The sequence below is a fragment of the Triticum aestivum genome, chromosome 3D, assembly GCF_018294505.1.
Source record: "Triticum aestivum cultivar Chinese Spring chromosome 3D, IWGSC CS RefSeq v2.1, whole genome shotgun sequence".
In the NCBI taxonomy this organism is placed as follows: Eukaryota; Viridiplantae; Streptophyta; class Magnoliopsida; order Poales; family Poaceae; genus Triticum; species Triticum aestivum.
The window spans coordinates 421,002,430-421,023,524 of NC_057802.1; the positions used below are offsets into that span (position 1 = coordinate 421,002,430).

A 21,095-nucleotide genomic window follows, 5' to 3' on the forward strand; every position below is an offset into this window, starting at 1 on the left:
CTGGAATTTCTTCACGAGCAGTGCTAGATCATGGCTCAGTTCTTCAGGATCACCAAGGCTGCTGTCAGAGTCTTCATCTTCAGACTCAGAAACTACCTTGGCCTTCAGTGCACGTGATCTGCCATAGCTCGAGCCATAGAGATCTCTCTTTTCAGCAAGCTGGAACTCATGAGTATTTAGCCTCTCAAGGATATCAGCGGGATCAAGTGACTTGTAATCAGCACGCTCTTGTATCATCAATGCCAGAGTATCAAATGAGGAATCAAGCGATCTCAGCAGGTTCTTCATCACCTCGTGGTCGATGATGTCAGTGGCACCAAGCGCTTGAAGCTCGTTTGAGATGTCAGTGAGGCGATCGAAGCTTTGTTGAACATTTTCATTGTCGAGTCTTTTGAAGCGGTTGAAGAGATTGCGAAGAACATCAACTCGAGAGTCACGCTGTGTTGAGACTCCTTCATTTACTTTGGACAGCCTATCCCAGATAAGCTTAGCAGTTTCCAAAGCACTCACTCTTCCATACTGTCCTTTGCTCAGATGGCCACATATGATATTCTTCGCTTGAGAATCGAGTTGCTTGAATCTCTTCACATCAGTAGCGTTCAGTGAGGGTGAGACAGAGGGAACACCATTTTCCACAACATACCAGAGATCGTTATCAATTGCCTCAAGATGCATTCGCATCTTATTCTTCCCGTAGGGGTAGTCCGTCCCATCGAAGGTAGGACACCCAGCAGAGACCTTGATCATACCTGCGGTCGACATAACTAAAACTCCAGGCGGTTAAACCAAAATCACACAGAACAAGGGAGTACCTTGCTCTGATACCAATTGAAAGTGCGTTATATCGACTAGAGGGGGGTGAATAGGCAATTTTTACGAATTCTTCACTGAGGAATTTGTGGGTGAGTAAATTCCTTAGCGAAGAACTACTTGCAGCGGAATAAGTACTCAAAAGTATGCATAGCAGAACACAAGCATAGTCATCATAATGAAATGAAGACAAGCACAGAGTACAGAAAGCGTAAACACAGGATAACACAGGATGAAGACAAACAGACTGAGGAAATTGAACTGAGGAAATTAAGAAAGTCTTCAGTCAAAGTCTTCAAACACAGATATGAACAAGCATACAACACAGTAATGAGGAAATGAAAGAGTTGAGAAAAATAGAACCAGTAAGCTTGGTGAAGACAATGATTTGGTAGACCAGTTCCAACTGCTGTCTCAGTTGTACGTCTGGTTGGAGCGGCTAGGTATTTAAACCTGAGGACACACAGTCCTCACCGTATTCTCCTTCAGCTAAGGTCACACAGACCTCACCCAATAACTCGTGGTAAGTCTTCAGGTGACTTCCAAACCTTCACAAACTCGGTCACTCGGCTATCCACAATTTCCTCTTGGATGCTCTAGACCATGACGCCTAACCATCTGGAAGAAGCACAGTCTTCAAAGGTAACAAGCGTCGGATCCACGCAGGATCAATCTCTTCAGTGATGCTCAATCACTTGGGGTTTGTACGTGTTTGGGTTTGGGTTTTCCTCACTTGATGATTTTCGCTCAAAGTCCTCGGAGGATGGGATGCTCTCAATTGACAAGTGTCAGTTTCTCTCGAAGCAGCCAACCAGCTAGTGGTTGTAGGGGGCGACTATTTATAGCCTAGGGAGCAGCCCGTCATGATAAGACATAAATGCCCTTCAATGATATGACCGTTAGGTGGGTAGATATTTTGGGACAGCTGGCGCATAGCATAGCAACGTCGGAAATTTGAGTATCAAATTCCTCAGGGCTATCATGTTCCTCACTGTGTAGGCAATCCACACTGGCGAATTCCTAACTCCTCAGTCAGAACAAATTCCTCAACGACCAGAAGAACTTCGTCTCTGTCACTGACGAATATGACTGAACTGTATGAGATTTCCAATGGCTTCACTCGAAGGGATAGGTAGGTGTAGGATTTTGAGTTGAGCATCACATGGAGATCTTTCCTTAGTATTTCCTCGACCCCCTTTAACAGTACGATGTTTTCTATGACTCAAGAAAGAGAAAATGAAACTACGAAAACAAAAAGTCTTCACGCTTCATGTTCCTCAAGTGAATACCAAGTCTTCAAGGTCACACCAATTTCTTCACTTTTAAAGTCTTCAGAAAGTCTTCAGAAATCCAAAGTCTTCAGCCGAAGAACCTCATTTTTAGGGGTCGACTTTCTCTGTAAATACCAAACTCCTCATAGACTTATAGACCTGTGTACACTCACAAACGCATCAGTCCCTTAACCTATAAGTCTTCAATACACCAAAATCACTAAGGGGCACTAGATGCACTTACAGTCGACGAGAAGAATACTTCAGGGGCCCATGGTCCTTCTGGTAGCGCAAATACTCCGGCAGTAGTATATCTCTTGCATCTCTAGTCCATCGCTTGAGCACATGTTTCGGAGGGAGCTCATGCAGTTTTAGGTGTATCATGACCTGGCGAACCAGCAACCAAAAAATGTCAGTTTCATGACCTGACCAGCAACACATGTTTTCGGAGGGGAGCTCACACAGAAAATGGTTTGTAAAATACCGAAGAGGAGATATGACACGCACCTTAAGCGCATGACTGCAAACCATTCCATAGTGCTCAAATGTTCCACACTCGCACCTGAACTCATCGATTGTCTCACTCACGGAGATGACAAACTCATTCTTGCACCACTTTTCCCTTGACTGGAATTTTATGTGCCTAGCAATGTACTCCAATTGGGGCTTGACTTCTACTAGATCATACGACCCACACACATACAATGCTTCACCAAATTTCTCAAACATTGTTCTGGTGTAAACCTGCGATGCATGTACCTCGACTGGGATATTTTGCTTCAGGACAATCCCCCCACAAGTGACAACCTCAACAAGACGAATTTAGATTCTAAAAATCTGAGCATTTCAAAAGCAGATAGATTGATAGAAGACTAATCCAAACTCACTAGTTTTGTCCTTTTCTCCTGGTAACTTTCTTCTGAGTTGTCGTCAAATTGCATCTTCTCATATTGCCGGATGAACAAATGCATGGGGCAGCCTGGTGGTACATACCCTTTCAGAAGGTGGTTTGCGCTCTCGCTTCGCTGCATACTTGTCATCTTTGCACAGAACACACCCATGAAGTATGACTTCACCCACTTCCCCCTCACTTCATAAAGCTGGGTTAGGAATGCATTGGTCTGGAGGCCATATTTTTCAATCATGCATGCCCAACCCTTCTCAAATTCATCAATACTAACTATGTGGTGGACTAGCTTGCTGAATTCTGGCTTGAATTCACTTCCCTTTCAGTGCCCCAAGGCTCTCTTTTGCCTTCTTCAGCACGTGCCATTTGCACCACCGATGTGCAGTCCGCGGCATGACATCGCCTATTGCAATTTCCATCGCGCGAGCTTGATCTGTCCCAGCCACAAAGAAATCAAGTAAGATCATTACAATTTTATACATCAAGCACTCTAACAAATTATATCAATGACAATGTTTTTTTTTTCTTTTTTTGTATCCAATCATGCATTACCTGTTAAGATAGTTTTTGGCTGTGACACACCAACTTTGACCCTGCGAACAAATGACACACCAACTCATCAGCGGATTAAATCCACTGAAGGACACAAAATAAAGTGTTGTCCATGGGCACACTGCCCACACAACTTGCTGGTATACATAGCAGAATCAAGAATTTTTGCTGGGGATATAACTTGCTAGACATGTATGTGTTTCTATGCTAGTAGCAGGGCCAGATTCAGAAAAAAATCATTTTAACAACCCCCAAAAACGGCAAGCTAGCATCGTCCATTTCTTTGGTGTGCGAGACCAGCGTTTTTTTGTGATCCGAGGCATCAGACATGTCTCGAAAAATCGTCATAGCATGTTCTTTTTTATTCCTTTATTCTGAACATGAAATCGCCCCTGCTGTGACTGATCGCTCATGTGCTACACAACACAGGTAACCCTCCCAAAAACGCTTTTCAACGTTCATGTTGCTTACTAATTTTCAACATGATGAACTGGCTAGAAAATTCAAAACCGACCAGACGAACAACTTTTGTGCAACAAAACTACGAGCAAAAGCTGATGATGCATATACTTCAGCAGAAAATTAATCGACATTATCTAAAACACAAATTCACCTCCTGGTCCAAGAAGATTGGTTTGCACTCGACACTCCCACGCCATCTTCGTCTGGATCCTGGTCCGCGGCATCAGGGACTATATTTGCACCGCCTATCTCGCAGGAATCGCCCACCCTTCGTTGCCAAGATCATACGACGCGCACCCCCCATACCAGCTCCTTCGCCCCCTTCATAATCCATCGGTAGAGAAGAAATCAAAGCCTCCTCGCATCCTCTGTTCCACTTGTGCCGCCTTCAGTCAGTTGCTCACCGGCAACGAGATCCCTTAAGCAAACTCTGCTGTCCAACCGCGGCACGAACCTGCTCAGGCAAACGAGAGCCAGCCAGATCTGTTTGTTAGAGGAACAAGTCAAGTCCCGCAAAAAAAAAAGAGGAACAAGTCAAGGGAAACTCCAATCGATGGAATTCTAGCTCAAAAAATACATCCCGTAGCGAGAACTTGAGCGAGATTTAGGAATATTACCCTGCTGCAGATTCCTCGAAGAAGAACTCCATGCCGTCCATGGCGGGAAGCGGCGCTGCCGCCCCCCGCCCCGCGCGGTGCCGTCCACTTTCTGGGGCCCAAACACGAACATGCGCCGCTTAATGGTCGACGCTGCTGTCGCCGAGCGGGCCCAGCAACCACACATTTATTTTTCTCACCAACCAACCTCGCCAGCGCGCGAGGTGGGCCAAATTTGAAGCCGCATGGACCGAACATCTTGTGCGTGCACGCTAGTACAGAAATCGTAGGCCCATGTACAAAGCCGAAACAGAAATAGGCAGCACCGTTGTATTTATACCAGACAGAAACCAGATAGAAACGGTAAATAGAAAAGGAGCGGAGGCCACGCATCGCGACGCCCGAACGAACGACGCAGATACCGGCCTCTATGCAGCTCGTCCACCAAAACGCCCCTCTCTGGAGTAGAAGGCTAAGAAAAAACTAGTGGAAAATAGAACACTCGAAAGAAAAATAGTGTAGAAGCCATGCAACAGACTGACATGTATATGCGGGTCTGTTTACAAGGATGCACATAATAGGATGCATTTCAACCCCGTTCTAGTTCTCAATCATTTCGTGGCATCGGATGTGGCTGAACCATCTACAAAGCTCTACCATCAATAAAAAATTGTTTCACCTGGGAAAATTTGTTTCTGAGCTCGGGCTCAGATGCTCTTGAAATCCAGGCCTTCTACTCTTCCCGAGATCAGCGCTGTATGTTGTATTATGTGCTGTATCCCTTCGGTATGTTCATTGGAAATGAATTTGGGCCAGCGCATTTATTACTGGTTGGTATCGTCATTTGCCAAAAAGAGGTTAATCCACTTCATTCGCCAAGTGATTGATCTTCGCTTCGCTTCGCGGGAACAACAAAAACCACCATACTTGTGGCCTTTTCCACACCCTACATGATATCTGACAATACTCGCCTAGACCAAATCACAGCAGTTGCTTGGTGCCTGTCCGGTGTCCAAAGGGACTTGTATATATGCCAGTGAGCTGAAAATTTGCAATTGAGCCGTTCCAACAGGATGGAACTGGAACAGATGGGGAGCCGGTATAGCCTCCTCCAAGCAACGAGAGCCAAATCCGTGATAGTCATCGTCACCATTTGCGTTGATAAAGATAGGCTACCAACGATTTAATTGAAGAAACAGGAATACAGGATACAACACAAGATCAATGTATTTGTATAACTAGTCTTAGCTCTAATCCAGGTGAAGTAACAATCAACCTGCAGGTGTTCTAGTGACGCCAATAAGGTGCACACGCATAGAAAAACTGGTAACTTGACAAGAAATGAAAGCACATGTGTGGTATGACAGGACCTACACAGTGAACAGCTATGTACCAACACAGCAGAGAACAACAACGAACAATGAAGACGAAGGACAACATCTGCAACGTCGCAAATCTACATATTGGATACCTGCGGCAACATCACATCCATAACATGGCACCGGGTACAAGGCCCCCCAATATGTAACTTGACTGAAGAGGGAACTTTCTCCACGATGTATCTCTTGACGGCACCGAGTGCTTTATGTGCTTCCAAGATAATACGCCGGCTTGTGGGCATGCATTTACCGGATTCTGGGGCAGAACACCTAACAGACTCACCAACTGCATCCGCACCAAATATGCAGTCCAGTGTGAGGCTTTCAAGTGACGTTGCATTCTTGAGGATATGACATGTTAGCTCAACTATGCTCTTTGCGGAGCAAAAGCCATCGATTTGCACCTTCTTGAGCCTCTCATGCCGCCTGTGTTCAGGAATCTGCCTCAGATGTGAGGAGGGATCCTCAAAAACCGAATCATGCCGCATGTCACTCTGATCTACCTGCATAGCATCGAATAAATGCCAGTCAAATTAAATGTCTCCACGGCAGATACTAGACACCTTTGCAGCGTGAACAGTTAACTCACACTTAAGATGAAACTCTCCAAGACAGGACAAGCATCCAGAAATGAAGCCAAGGATAAATAATCATAGGCAGGGGTAACAGCCCCCTCACCATCCTCACCAAAGTAGATATTCAAGTGCTTTATGTGGATGAATTTGTCAGCTACCATTGGGGTACTAACCCTCTGCACAAAGATATCTCGAATTAATCATATTCCTTCCTACGAGTCATAAACACTGGAATCTAATGATGTGAAGCTTCAGAGCATACCTCACAAAACGAGTATACAGTAAGAGTCTCAAGATGTGGTGCGATGAAAGGTAGCTTAGTGATAGCATAACTCACAGCATTGGGCGCAAATGAATACCCCACCCTTAAGTCTTTTACCTTTGATGATTCTCCAAGCACGAGTTGTACTGGTTCACCAAAGAAGTCAAAAATGGAGAGGTGCGGAGCTGTGCTCTTTATCACTCTCAGCTTGTCGCACTGAGACACAGTCAAGCAACTAAGCCGCTCCAGCCAGAATGGTATCTCCAGGCAGATTAGCTTCATGCAACAGCTGACTTCTAACTCCTCCAAAGCAAAACAATTGGAAATAAGATGCCCCAACTCATCCCCCGTGATACAAACTCCATACAGATGCAGCTTTGCCAGGCTTCTCAAGCAATCAAATCCAACCGGGGGGCGGAAGGCACAATTGGTGAGGTAAAGATACCAGATTGAGTTTCCACGCCCATCAAGTAGAGCTGAACACGGGAATTCATACATTTTCCTATGTTTCGTAGGCAGCAAAAGTGTGACTTCTTCAATCCCTGGTGTGACAGCTTTCTGGAGCCAACTATTTAGATGACAAGTGTCGACATTGTAATGATCACGGATTACAAACTTGAGTATCTTCACACCGGTGTCTGAGTGATTTTTCAGAATATGATCAACTCTGCTAGTGAAACCCCTTGCTATATCGATATTTTGGCCTTCCTTCTGTTTCAAGCCTAGTGTTTCCTCACTGAATATAAGCTTGGGGTGGCATCTCCAGGAACATAGAAATGTGCGAGATACACAGGCAGAACGGGCAGAATCACGCAATGGCATTAGGGAATGTATAAGGCACCAGATATCCTGCACAAGCATGGAAAAAATAGTTGATCACTGGGATTGTGCATTTTTTAACAAATAATAGTGGGATCATACAGAGAAATTTTAAATCCCAAGTGATCTGCTCGCACTTGTACAAAATGTGCTGCACATGGAGGAAGGTAAGTGCATTGTAAGTGCATTGTAATGTAATTGTGGTAGATAAGTTCAGCTCGTGCCAAGGTTCCTTTTCTATGTAAGAGTAATGTAGGTGGCTTTCACACTTCGTAGCAATTTGTATGATCAACTAGTATATCACTAAGAAATCAATATTGTTGGATTTTTCCCCATAACCTATTCTTTTTTTTCGACCAATTCCATAACCTATTCTTTGAACAAAACCTAGAGTAGCCAACTACTATAGAAGGATTAACCACATCTTTCAGAAAGATCTGTAAAAGTACATTTTATCCCGTACCTCAGGTAGATTGGGCCATGACCATGTCGACGTATCACCACCCTGTGAATGATCATCTTGTTGGCAGAGCGAGTCCTGCTTATCTGGGCTGAGCTCCGGCCACATCCCTGTCGGGCTTGAAGTCGATCTGCTGATGGGCGAAACAGTAACTGTACGATCCGCCTCCGGCGATTCAGAAGGCGACAAGGGCGGCGCGGGGGGCGTGCTCGTCGGCGAAGCGAGACGGGAGGGCTCCGCTCCGACAGAGCCCAGGCCCCTCTCCACCTCACCGGAGAAGGAGGCTTTTGCCCCCGGCGGCCAGGGATCACGGTTTTCCCCGCCGGCTTTCACCTTGGGTGATGGAGGCGCTCCCAGAGACGGCCGGGGCTGGAGGTCTGGGTGCTCCGGTGTGCTCGTCGCCGTCCGAGGAGGGGCGGTCTGCGGGAGTGCTGGAGGAGATGCGGCAGCAGGAAGCTCTGCGTCTGCCGCTGGCATCCTCGCCGCCGGTGGCGCCCTAAGACTCGGGAGTTTGTCGTGGTGATGGGCCATATCCAGATGTGGACATGTTTTTTAGGTGAGAATGTGGACGTGATGTGGTCGATCCGGTGCTGGACCGTCCTAATCCTGGGCCTGGGCTTCGTAACTTTTTAAGCCCAGACTAAGTGGTCAAGTGTTTTGTCTCAATCTGTCTCGAAAAAAAAGTGTTTTGTGTCAAAGAAAACAAAAATCTCATTCTTGTTTGGATTTGCAGGCTAGCACCAGTGAGTGATTTTATTTTATTTTTGCAAGAGAAATTTTCAATCTATTCATCAATCATTTCAGTACATAGCACAATAGAGGTAAAACAAATTACAACTAGGTCCATGGAACAGCGAGTGCTATCTCGTCGAGTCAATTCGAAATGCAACTGCCTGCATGCCTTTCGCCTTTTTTCCTAAACTGTGCCGTCATGATGTTTATTGGACGGTTACCGTGGATATAATATCTTATTATTCGAGAGATGCAAAATCATGAGGTTATTCAACAGTTACCGTGCCGCAGGTGTATATTCTGTCACGTAATCACCTACAATTTGACACACGACCTGAAGCTGTCGAACCTTTTGAGGCACAAATGGCCTCATGCAGATGAATTACTCACCAATGACCACAGGTTTTAAATTCTGGCAAAGAAACATTCAGCCACTCAGTTTTGAACAGAAGCGGAACTTTCATGCTTCAACTGGGAGGAGGGGTAATGTATCACACACAAAGTATTCATACATATGCAATAATGCAAGCGACAATGCATGCTGTAAATGAAACAAAGGAGTACAACAGAACTTAAACATCAAAGTGGAGTGAAACTATTTGGAAGAAAAAAATCCCTACTTATTTCCTCGTCGATTAAAAAATCCGGTCGGTATGTCTCGGTTGATCGAATGATTATGGTATAGACATAGATAATTATGCATCTGTTCTGTAGTAAAAGTTCAATCTAGAAACATTATACTAGTCTGATACACACAAAGGTTCAACCGTTTCAGTGACATATGCCACAGCACAGCTAAAATGTGTCTGGAAATGACAGAATGTTTCAGCCTATAATTTGGTATAGAACTAGCAGAGTAACAGTGAAAAAGGGATGCTACTCGATCGAATATGTCCAATAGGCGGATAGTCAACAATGGCCAACCAACCTAAGCATCTAGAGGCTTCACTTCAGGGTACTTTTGCTGTAGAAGAGACATTCCATTCCACACAGCTGAAAAGCCCAGCACAAACAGGGTGTGTATAATCTGCATATGCGTCAGGTCCACCACTACTACATACGCTGATACGCCTGAAGGGCATCCCATCATCCTGCAAGTAGAGTGAAAATGATATCAGTGAAACATTTCAATGGATCAGCTATAATAAATAATAAAAATGGAAAAATGCAACAGACAGAGGCACGTTTTTAAGAATTGTCTCTGATGCTTCATAGTCTGGTAAAAGAACATATACGTAAGAAATGCAACGGATATCAGTGCTATTAATTGTAAATATGCAATGGTTGATTTCAATAGTAAAGAAACTACGTACTCCCTCACTCCCAAAATTCTTGTCTTAGATTTGTCTAAATACGGATGTATCAAGTCATGTTTTAGTACTAGATACATTCGTATCTAGACAAATCTAAGACAAGAATTTTGGGACGGAGGGAGTATGACATAAATAACGAGTTACAAAAAAGAAGTATGACTGGGGAAAAGCATTGTTAGTCCCTTCTAAAAGTCAAATCTTCATTTTCTTTTACAGTTGAGTGCAAAAGAAGTGCTAAGAAAGCGCCACATCATTTCAAATCCTTTGTGCCATCCAATAAGCATTCAATGAGTCAAAATGTATCCTTCAAGTTCAGAGTGTAAGGCATATAAAAAAAAATCTAGAGAATTCTCCTTTACAGACTAGGCTATACCACAAACTTCTATAATACTCTCCTTAAGAGTCTTGCATCAAACCGCCATACGCTTTCTCTGCATATTTATGAAGTAAACACAATTCTGGGTACTAAAATTAAGCATAAATTGTCGATTGTTCTCCATTGTAGACCCGTAACATGCAAGAGGGTTCATCATTTAAGTAGTCATTCTCCATTCTAGCCATAAATGGACAGACTCGCACAGGGGCCACTATACTGAATGGTCCTAAAATTCTAGCAAACATACACCACTAGCATGACTTGCTATGAAGTGTGGCTAACCAAAAAGTTAGCAAGAAGTGTGGAAATGCTTGGCAAAATGTTGAACCTATGACATGGGCCATAGGAGTATTTAAGTGCAGCAAGCCACAGTCGTAAAGATGGCAATTGGGCCCATGGTTATGGCCGCCTGTGGGCAACCGACCCGAATGGGTAGGGTATGCGCTGTGCTCTTTCCCCATGGGTTGTATCCATGGGTAACCCGATTAGTAGTGGGTAGGGCAGGACTACGAGTATGTGCCCGTGGGTTACCCATGGGTCACCCGATTAATACTAGTGCTTAAATATTTTTATTTTAATTTTAAATGACATGTGGACATTTTGGTGAAGATTTGTTTTAGGGTAAAATGCATCTATCTTGCTTTGATTATTGCTTGAAAGAAATCAACCCATAAATGAACTAAATGCTACCTAAGTAGCTTCAACGGAGCAACACGTTGGCCAGTTGGGTTGCTCGAAAGAGATAAACCCATAAATGAACTAAATGCTACCCAAGTAGCTTCAACTGAGAAACACGTTGGCCAGTTGGGCCTCCAAAGCTAGCGTGTGCATGTGTTTTGCATGCACAACGGCAAGCAAAATATGCAGCTGGTCAGCTGCTTTAGTACCACCTCGCCTAATCGAGCACACGAGAGGTGGAGTTCTGCAGATATATTACTATATGAGACTAGAAGAAGAACCAACAATCATCTGTTCAGAAGTGCATGGCACCAAGTATTGGGCATGAAGTAAAAATTAAGAAAACTACTAAAAAAACGGTGGGTGCCCAATCAGTTTGGGTGACCAGTCGGGTTGCGACATGGGTGCCATTAAAAAATACATGGATAGGGCCGTGCATAGGCGCTGGACCTGATGATGGGTTCACGCACGGGTCTGGTGAACGTCGCCCCGACGAAGCCTCATCCGATTGCCATCTTTACACAGTTGCAGTGCAAACCAAACATGGACCTATATATGTAGTGCGCGGTGTGCCTAAAGTTAGGAGTGGCAAACATCGGCTGGGAACCAAAAGTCCCGTAAAGATGACAAGACCGCGCGAGCATTATTATCTGTCCTATCTAATCATAACACGACCTCCAAAAACCATAAAAGATTATTGATTCCCAGTAACCACCTGCCTAATACTCGAGAAATTGCATCACAGCAAACATGCCAGCAGGAACAGAAAGGAACTAAAACAGACATACGAATAGCTGTGGTAAGACCAATTCAACAACCCTGGACTTCGAAAAGAACTCATATATTGTGCCTTTACCATGCCAAAAGTGGCACATGAGCCATATCAGTGCATGGTCCAGCAAACCAACAGAATGGCAGTAAAAATAAATATTATATAAACATTAAATCCTTTCCTGTCAGTACACTAACCAAAATACGTATGCAAAACAAATGCACCCGGAAACCCTGATCACCCAAACCATTCGTCTGTGACCTGTGCCCATTACCATTACTCTCTGTTGATTAAGGAGAACAAACTAAGCATTTCAAGTTATGCTCACCATAAAGCAAGCTATGTTTGCATAATACCCATAGTTATGGTTATGTCAATCAGGCTCTTAGAACCTTCCAAACTGTGGAGAAGCAAAACATTGGTGCCAGTTGTAATACTTAGTACAAAACTACAAGTTGGGCATTAGTAATATTAATAACAATAAGAATGATACAAAATTTGCCGGTGTTAGATTCAATAACTCACTGCCAAGCCTTCAGAATTGGGACCCATTAGAACTGGAGAGGCATGGAAAACCTTGCCACGTGTTTCATAACTCTCACGAACGAGAAGAATGTCAATGAGTCAAAAATCAATAATATTGCTAACATACACCCCAATCCTTTATTATTGAATAAATCCAGAACAGCATATACGCTTCCGGACATAGGTGGCGAACTTTAGAGATAATGATAAAATATGCGCGAATCTAGGTTTCACTCTATGCACTTCGATTTTGGCAAGAAAAAAAAGGTAGTTCCACTTAAGGAAACTGCATTGATTCCTTCCAGATACTGCAATGCTACAGGACATCAGCACTGATCTAAATAGTCTGGCAGTAATGATGTGCAATAATCATGTGAAGTGATAAATTACCTCCTAGAAAGTTAAAATCTGTGAAGCTCAGAACGAGTTCATTTCAAGGCTGTATGTCCGCCGCTTGAAAAGCACCTTTGCCGCTGTTCGATATGGCTCCTCAAAGGCATCTGAGATCCAGCTAGCTCCTGCCGGACCAGCAGCCTCAACCCCTCCCCCCTCCCTCAGCACATCGTCACTTGGTCTGATCGCCACCAGCGTGGCGCCCTTCAGCAGTACTCCCCCGGGAAGTTCAATATGTGGAGCATACCAAAGTCTCATAATAAGCGCTGGCATGAGCGTGCGGTGTGAGTTGCCAGAAACCGACACAGGCCGCACTCGCAGCTCCTGTAACTGCTTCTTGTCCATAGTGAGCACACCCTGCCCGTCAGCATCCGTTAGGTTCAAGCTATCAAGCATTTCATGATCGGCGATGATTGGCTGCAGCAAGTAATGCCGAGCCGATGCAGCAATCAGCGAGCTGATGGTCCAGACGACGCGGAGCTTAAGGCCCCCATTAGTATGAAGCGACTCAGGGATGCTCGCCAATTCTTCAGGCTCCCTGTTGTCATCGAGAGATGCAGCCTCGCTGTCCGCGGCATCAGGGGACGACATTGTTGGCAGCAGCGGCTTGGACGACACAGAGGACGCGCCGAGGATAACGCAGCTGCCGAGGGTGGAGCCAAAGTCGGCCTTCCACTTGAGGAGCACGCCGTCGTCAATGCCGAGCTCGCCGGTGGGCAGCTCGATGCGGAGGCTGCGAAGCTCCTTGAAGGAGCGGAGGACCTCGGAGGGCGAGTGGTGGGAGATGTCCCCGGCGGGCGGAGGCGGCGAGGCGGGCGGCGGGGCCACGGAGCGGCGGGAGACGATGGCCAGGGTGGGGGAGAGGATCTGGCCGAGCGCCTGGATGGGCCTGACGATGCCGCCGAGCACGAGGCGCGCGATGTGGGCGAGCGCGCCCCGGCCCCGCGACGGCGCGGCGGCCTGCGGGGAGCCGGCCGAGGCGGGGGCCGGCTCGTCGGGAATGACGCAGTCGACGCGGACGAAGACGGAGTCAACGAGCGGGACGAGGCCGTGGAAGCGGCGCGAGACGAGCGCGCAGCGGCCCAGCGCCTTGACGTCGCCGATGCGGTTGAAGACGTCCAGGAGCACCGCGTCGGGCAGGCGGTCGAACTGGTCCTCCTCCCCCTCCTCCGCCACCGCCTCCCCCGCCGCGGCCGCCGCGCACGGCCATCCCTCGCGCCCTTCCTCCATCCGCCCCAGCCAAGCCAGCCGGCAGCGCAGATCGGGATCCGGGGAGAGACGGGAGTGAGTCAGCCGCGGGTTGGGGGATTTCTGGTGGAAGCGAGCGAGCGAGTAGTCGGCACGGGGCACGGCACGGCGGCTGCGCGTGAGGCGAGGTCGGGCGCTTGGTCTTGGTTTTGGGTTGGGTAATGGGTACCCCCCTCTCCTTGGCCCTTGGGTGGTGGGTGCGGGCGACGACGCGTCACGTGTCGGGCTCGACCGCTGATCGCGGAGGTAATGCTAATGTGTGGATCACCCCACCACCCCACCGTGGTGTCTTTGTGGTGCGGGCGTTTGGACTCGCTCGGGGGAAGGGGAGCGACGCCTGACTGACCTTGCAGATAGATAGACGGTGGCTCAACCCGTCGCTCTCGCACCAAAATTCCGACGGCGACCCAATGCCAATGGGGGATGGGATCATGACGTTTCCATGGTTGTTGACCTCGCGCCGCGCCGCCCGCGGTGCCGTGCAAGGAACAACCCCGCGGCCGGCTGACGGAGACCGGGACCGATGGCCCGTCGCAGGGGCCTCCGGAGCCGTCCGATCCTGGAGAAACGGACGGATCAGATCGACCGTACGTGCGGACGTAAATGGCTTCCTAACTCATTCTCAGCCTCTCAGGTGTTTTGGGGCGATCGATGGGAACGGGATCTCAGCGGTGACCTGCGCTGATAATGACGATTAAACAAAGCGAAGAAGCGGAGGCATTGTCAGAGGAAACAGCTCGATATATGGATCGAGGAGCTTACTGACAAGATGCGCTGTGCGAGTGGCGGGAGCCAGGCTGCAGCAGCGGGCACGCGAGGAATCTGGCCGCGGAACTGACGCCGCCGCTTCGGCCCCGATCGTCGTCCCCGCTGCACGGCAGGGCGGGCAACGTGGCCTGGGCCGCTAGCTAGCGTGGCTGGTCGGTGGTACGGGGAGATCGATGGAAGCTTCGGCGTCAAGCGGAGTGGATTTTATTCCATACGCTAATCAAGTGCGGTAGTTTGGGCTTGAGTGTGTTTCAGCTTTCTTCGTGGAATGGATACACGGCTTGCATCCATGGTGTTAGGGTGTTGTGCACTCGTGTGACGCAACGCCACGGCGACCCAACAGCACGCATGTTAGGAATCCCCACGAGCAGCTATTCCTTTCCTTTTTCGTTTTTATTTGAAGAAGTACGATTAGGTATTAGGGTAAGAGTTTAGGGATGCAAGCAGTATGTTAATTTTACAGCTAAGATGAGCTAATTACAAACTTATTGATGAGTTTTGTGTTCGGAATTTAGACAGTCAGAAATAGCATCATCATAAGTACTGACATGACAAATCACGACAATTAGAAACATCTAAGCACATACATATTAACACATATGGACCAAGGACACGTGTCAACACAGAAATATTCAAGGCACATGAGGGCATCAGAAACTCCGGTGCAACAACATCTTTGGTCATGATGGTGAAGACAAGGTGGGTCGCCCGTTGTAGAGGAAGTAATCGAAGCATGCGGACGAACATCGATGATGTAGTCAAAGTTGAGCGAGCAATCACGTTGAAACGCTCCCAAAACCTTATCACCCCTCCTTCGGTGCAGGTTCTCAAGGGACGCATTTCGGAGGGCTGCTCTCCCGGACTGTTAGAGATATATTTGGGTTACATGTATTTGGTAGTTTAGGATTCCTACCTTATCTCTAGGAGAGGCGTCTTGCCCTTCAAGTCTTGTACTCAATATACTCGCCCTCGAGGCTCAATAATACATCCATCATATTTCGCAACAATCCCTCTCTCTCCCTTCTAACATGGTGCTTCGTCAACTTCGTCTTCGTCCGTCTTCGCATGCCCGGTGCTGGCAACACCGACGCGTGCCTTCGTCTACGACGTGTCCCCGGTTTTGGCACACCCGGTGGGACGCCTCGTCAACACCATCATCCTTCCGGCGCACCACTACCTCGTCACCACTGCGCCCATGACTAACTCGGCGCCTCCTTGCGCCCGCGGCTCCACGGCGACTCCCTCGACACCGGCTAACCCGACTCGACATCGACCACGGTGTTCTTCGCACGGCTACCTTGACCACAGCTACACCACCCTATGCTCTCGGCTACTTCGACATCGGCACAAAGGGCTATCATCCGCTTGAGCAACTCGTCGGCTTCCTCTACAGTCAACGCGTCCATGACGCGACACCGTCCATGACGCTCCCGCTACGACTGCGGGGGGATGTCAGCCCGTCGGCTGCTATTCTCTCCAGTCTGACTGTCCGCGACGCTCATGTTGTTCGCAACGCTACCGCTACGACTGTGGGGGATGTTAGAGACATATTTGGCTTACATGTATTTGGTAGTTTAGGATTCCTACCTTATCTCTAGGACAGGCGTCTTGCCCTCCAAGTCTTGTACTCAATATATACTCGCCCTCGAGGCTCAATAATACATCCATCATATTCCGCAACAATCCCCCTCTCTCCCTTCTAACACGGACGATTGTGCACCCAATTGTCGGGATGGAGTGATCGAAGAAGCAACTCAGCACAGAAGAAGTCGAAACGTGTGTGTTTAGTGCGGTCTATTGTGTGTTTTTCATTCTACGTAGCCTCTCTCCTCTACATAGAGAGGACGCGGTGGGAGAATGAAGAGATATAACTGCCACATGGTGGAAGAACTCTAAGGGTAGAAAGTGTGTCCACAACGAGCTTGAGTATTGACACTTTATCAGAACAAGGCAGTGCACCGTGGAGCAAAAATTTAGGTCTTCCAGCAAGGCGCATAACATTAATCCAAACTCGAACTCGATTCATAAACACGACGCGTGTTGCATGGCGTGGCGTGAAGTGAAGTGAGTGAACAGATGCATTATTGCTCTCTTTTTCTCATACTACAAGCAGTAGTAGAACAACCCACCTTTTATATTGGCATTTTTTTTTACTCCAGTAGCAGATTATGGTATTAAACTGGTTGAGATTTCTAAATTGTAACTGGTTGAGATACAAGATTAGTGAGCCGAGGTCCAGAAAATCTAACATTTTGTTGGATGAGTGAGGACGCCGTTTGCACCCCTACCACGTGAGCAGTTATTCAATCGTCTTTTTTCGGAAATAGAGACAAAAGCTTTGCCCCCATCACATTAATTAAGGAGAGTTTTACAAAGAAATAAAGTGCACGGGCTCATACATGATCTACACTCACGACATCAAATAACTCAAACACATAGTGCCCGCTATCGCTCATAATCGAACCTCCTCTTTAATCTTACAAACAACAACACATGGCATAAATGAGATATTTTCTAAATACTCTGATAAACCACAAGTGTAGGGGATCAATTGTAGCCTTTTTTTATAAGAAAGAGTGTCAAACACAACAAAGAACTAAATGTTGGATTTATATTCTTTAAGATGCATTCAACCACTGATACAACCCTACGTATATCAAACGTTTGCTTTACTTAGAAACACAAAATAAAACTACTTTGCGTTTATAAAAGGATAGTTTGCAAGAAAGTAAATAACTCGTAAATAAAAGTTAGTTGCTACAAAATAAATGAACAAGAAAGTAAAATATAGCGAGTGTGGTGAAGGAAATATGCCCTAGAGGCAATAATAAACTTATTATTTATTTCCTTATATCATGATAAATTTAAAATTTGCCAAAAAAGGTATAATGCTTGGTCGAACCGAACAAAATTTAAAATTGAAAATTCTGAGCATAAAAGCGACTTAGCTGGTTAATGTGCTCGGTGTCGATGCACGGCCCGAGCATACGGTGGGACAAGGTCCCAGCCCCCAAGCCGGTCCCGAGGTGGCGGAGCGAAGAGTTCGGCACTCCGAAGTGGCGACATAGCACGGCCAATGCAAGCCCGCAGTGTGACGCTGAAGTTCCCGCCGTGGGTGAATGAAGTGATGACGGAGCCCTTGGTCTAGCCGAGGTGACGTGGTACGTCGGTACGCAGAGGTGACAGCGCTGCCCGATCCGGATCCTTTATCTGTGCACAGAAAATAGTGCAAGCCGGAGATAATAGGAATAATAATAAATTTAAAAAAATGTTGCATAATTAATAATTTATGCAAAGTGAGTAATAAAAGACATATGGCTTGTGTGCCGAACACTCGATGAGGTAGAGCTCTCTCAACGATGCCAAAGTCCCCGAGGCAACCGAACACGTCGGTATGGCAACACGACCAACAAGGTGATCACGCGAGCCGATTTACGCCGATTGGGACGACGGCGTCGGCTTGCCGAAGAGACCACGTGACGTAGTCGAAGTCCATTACCGAACCACCATGTGACAATCGTTAATGCGGCCACCATTTGATAGACCTGCGTACAAATGATGGAACAAACCAGAGTAATAATTTCTTGGGAAAAATAAACCCAAACAAGCAAAAATTATTAGGATACATAGCACCTGGTTTATTTGTTGTAGCAATCCGAAGAAAGATGACTCCCAAAATTGGGACTCGATCCGCACACCCATTGCCTGATGGGCGATAAAGCGACGGCATGGCGATGCTGGCGAAGGTTGGCTTGCCGAGACAAAGCCCTCGGTCCAGCTAACGTGACGAAGCTGGTCGGCTGGTGACGCCGAAGTCACCGGAGTATGTTGATGAAGAAACAGCCAAGTCCCCGGTCCAGCCGAGGTGACGGAGCAGGTCGGTGAGGAGACGTTGCAGCTACCATGTCAGCCGAGGTGTTGAAGCAGGTCGGCGTGATGGACACCGGCTTGAAGAAGCAACAGTGCGGCCATGCTGACGCAGGTCATGACTTGTGACGCGGTCAATGCCGGCTTGATGAAGTGACCATGCGGCGATGCCGGTTTGCCCGCTCCGTGTAATCCGTGGGGCAGCGATGTTGGTGATGATTTATCCTTCCTGATGCCGAACTCTTGTTCGGCTTGCCGAGATAATGATCGAAAAAGTTGAGCTCGGCTCAACAAAGCGGCGACGTGTCTAGCGCAAGTCGGCAGCCGTGGAGCAATATTGCCGGACTGGTTTGACACCAGCGTGATGGTGAAGATTACCTCGGAGGAGGCTTAAAATTTTATGGCTACGTGTTTAAAAACAACGCACAATACCCTAGAAAAAAATTACTTCAAAAGGGTTGTCCAATATTCCGTTCATGAAGAAACATGAACTCGGGCCAGATTCGTATTCGCGCAGAAAACAGATCCAAAAATTGGTCCACTCATCGGAAGGTTCCCGGAGTTTGAACCGTCGGATCAAGCTAAAATTTGGAGGGGTAGTAGATATGAGAATTCCTCAGCAGATGAACGGTTGGATCTTTTAAAGGACCTCCGAGCTGGGCTCTGGAGACCACGCCCTAAACTCGTCCAGATTTGACAGGGCTCTGGTATATCGTAGATTGCCAGAGATTCCTCCATCGGAACTCGACAAAATTTGGCATGGTTGTTTTACACTTAATTTCGCACAATTCCACCGAAGGAATCGTCAAAGTGATGCTCGAGGAGGTGGTCGCAGCGGATACAAGTTTGCTGTTCGGAAAAAACAGCACGGTCGCCCGAGGGCAATGTTGACGTTGAGCCCCCGAGCTCCATGGATGATTCTTCCATGATCATGATAGAGATCGGAGTTGATGTTGATGAAGGCCCTCGTCCGAACATGATGATCGGAGGTAGGGCACAGTCCTTGGTTAAGCCAAGGTGGACAGTCGAGCCGGCGACAAAAGATGCCGACATCGACCATAAAGCTCGGCTCCGATGCGTAGATCGCGCCGAAGATGATCCGAATTCCCATCGCCCCGTGGCGACCGCCAGCAGGCTCTCAATGAAAGCACCAATGTCGGTTCAATATCCGGCGTATCTCGTAGTAGGGGTCCTAAGCTAGGCGTCTGGGGGCGATGGTAACATGGACACGGGGTTTTACCCAGCTTCGGGCTCTCTTGATGAGATAATACCCTACATGCTGCTTTTGATTGTATTCATATGGGTGTAGTATAGAGTATATGTATCTACCACGAGATTGTAGTAATGGATATGATATTGTCTATTGACTAGCCTGGCCTCGGTTTATATATACACCGTAGGCCTAGGGTTTAGAGGAGTCCTTGTGTTGGGCGCCAAGTCTTGTAGAATCCTCCTTCTATACGGCATGGGCTGTCTGAGCTGGCCCAATAGTGAACCGCCATGGGGGTCTTTGGCCCGATCCAGCTGGTCGGGAGACGACGTGGATAGTACCCCCTAGTCTAGGACACCGTTATCGGGGGCTACACCCAGTGGGTGCGCTAGCGCGCCCCCACTGAAGATTGCAAAAATGAAGAAGCAAAGTCAAGAGCGTACCCGGACAGACGTCTGCATCGCTGCCATCTTGCTCCTCGCCTTCAGGAGGGTGGCACTGTGGGTGGCAAACTTGTCCAGGACGTCCTGCACTGCGAGGTTCAGGACGGCTGTGCTGGCTCCTGACGGCCAGCCAGGCGAGGCGGAGCTCGTGGCTTCGGCGTCAGCCCCCTGGAGGCTCGCGGCCCCGGTCTCCACCGGCCTCGGCCAGAGGCCGCTCGCGCCTAGCACAGGTGCAATGGGGAGCGCGCTGTCATGACCTGGCTCGTCGCCATCCCAGCACCGGCCAGTAGCGTCTCCGACCCTTTGGGGCGGCTGTCGCTCCGTTCGCCAGCACCCGGCGCGCACTTGGTAACCTCGGCCTCCGGGACTACGGAGTCGGTAACCACCTGCTCCGGCGCCGCCTGGTCAGCTCTGGCTGCTCCAGTCGCTGCCTGGGCCTCCACCACCGGCGGCTATGGCTGCTCCAGATTGGCAGCCTCCGAGATCCCACTACCGGCCGGCTCCTCCGCAGCCTTGGCGTCGGTCTCTGCCAGCCCCTTGGTCGCTGCCTCCGCCTACAACGTCGCTGCGGCTTGGGCCTCCATCTGGGCTGACGCTGCGGCTCGGACATCAGCCTCCGTTCGCGCTGCGGCCTCCCGCTCCTCCTGCGCCTTCTGCGCGTTCCTCTCCGTCGCCTC

The 21,095-nt window shown here is 48.0% G+C and overlaps 3 protein-coding genes across 5 annotated transcripts; all 3 read right to left on the reverse strand.

Annotated features, from left to right (window-relative positions):
- Window positions 1–2,123: 2,123 nt before the first annotated feature.
- LOC123079308 (protein FAR-RED IMPAIRED RESPONSE 1) lies at window positions 2,124–4,881 on the reverse strand. Of its 3 annotated transcripts, none has more exons than XM_044502048.1 (7): window positions 4,620–4,771; window positions 4,154–4,456; window positions 3,541–3,581; window positions 2,969–3,421; window positions 2,589–2,888; window positions 2,326–2,468; window positions 2,124–2,240 (listed from the first exon to the last, which is right to left on the reverse strand). In XM_044502048.1, exons 4-7 carry the CDS (start codon window positions 3,224–3,226, stop codon window positions 2,225–2,227), a joined length of 717 nt encoding a protein of 238 aa, XP_044357983.1. In that variant the 5' UTR covers window positions 3,227–3,421; window positions 3,541–3,581; window positions 4,154–4,456; window positions 4,620–4,771; the 3' UTR covers window positions 2,124–2,224. The 3 variants fall into 3 exon arrangements, with proteins under 3 accessions (XP_044357983.1, XP_044357984.1, XP_044357985.1); XM_044502049.1 differs by having other exon boundaries at window positions 2,179–2,240; window positions 4,154–4,485; window positions 4,620–4,881; XM_044502050.1 differs by lacking the exon at window positions 3,541–3,581 and having other exon boundaries at window positions 2,179–2,240; window positions 4,620–4,772.
- Window positions 4,882–5,756: 875 nt separating this feature from the next.
- On the reverse strand, window positions 5,757–8,639 carry LOC123079309 (uncharacterized). Its single transcript, XM_044502051.1, has 4 exons — window positions 8,097–8,639; window positions 6,815–7,663; window positions 6,567–6,728; window positions 5,757–6,480 (listed from the first exon to the last, which is right to left on the reverse strand). The coding sequence occupies exons 1-4, from the start codon at window positions 8,622–8,624 to the stop codon at window positions 6,055–6,057; spliced, it is 1,965 nt and encodes a 654-aa protein (XP_044357986.1). The 5' UTR covers window positions 8,625–8,639; the 3' UTR covers window positions 5,757–6,054.
- An 848-nt stretch (window positions 8,640–9,487) lies between these two features.
- On the reverse strand, window positions 9,488–14,443 carry LOC123079310 (F-box protein At4g18380). Its single transcript, XM_044502052.1, has 2 exons — window positions 12,880–14,443; window positions 9,488–9,916 (listed from the first exon to the last, which is right to left on the reverse strand). The coding sequence occupies exon 1, from the start codon at window positions 14,110–14,112 to the stop codon at window positions 12,907–12,909; it is 1,206 nt and encodes a 401-aa protein (XP_044357987.1). The 5' UTR covers window positions 14,113–14,443; the 3' UTR covers window positions 9,488–9,916; window positions 12,880–12,906.
- Between the last annotated feature and the right edge of the window lie 6,652 nt (window positions 14,444–21,095).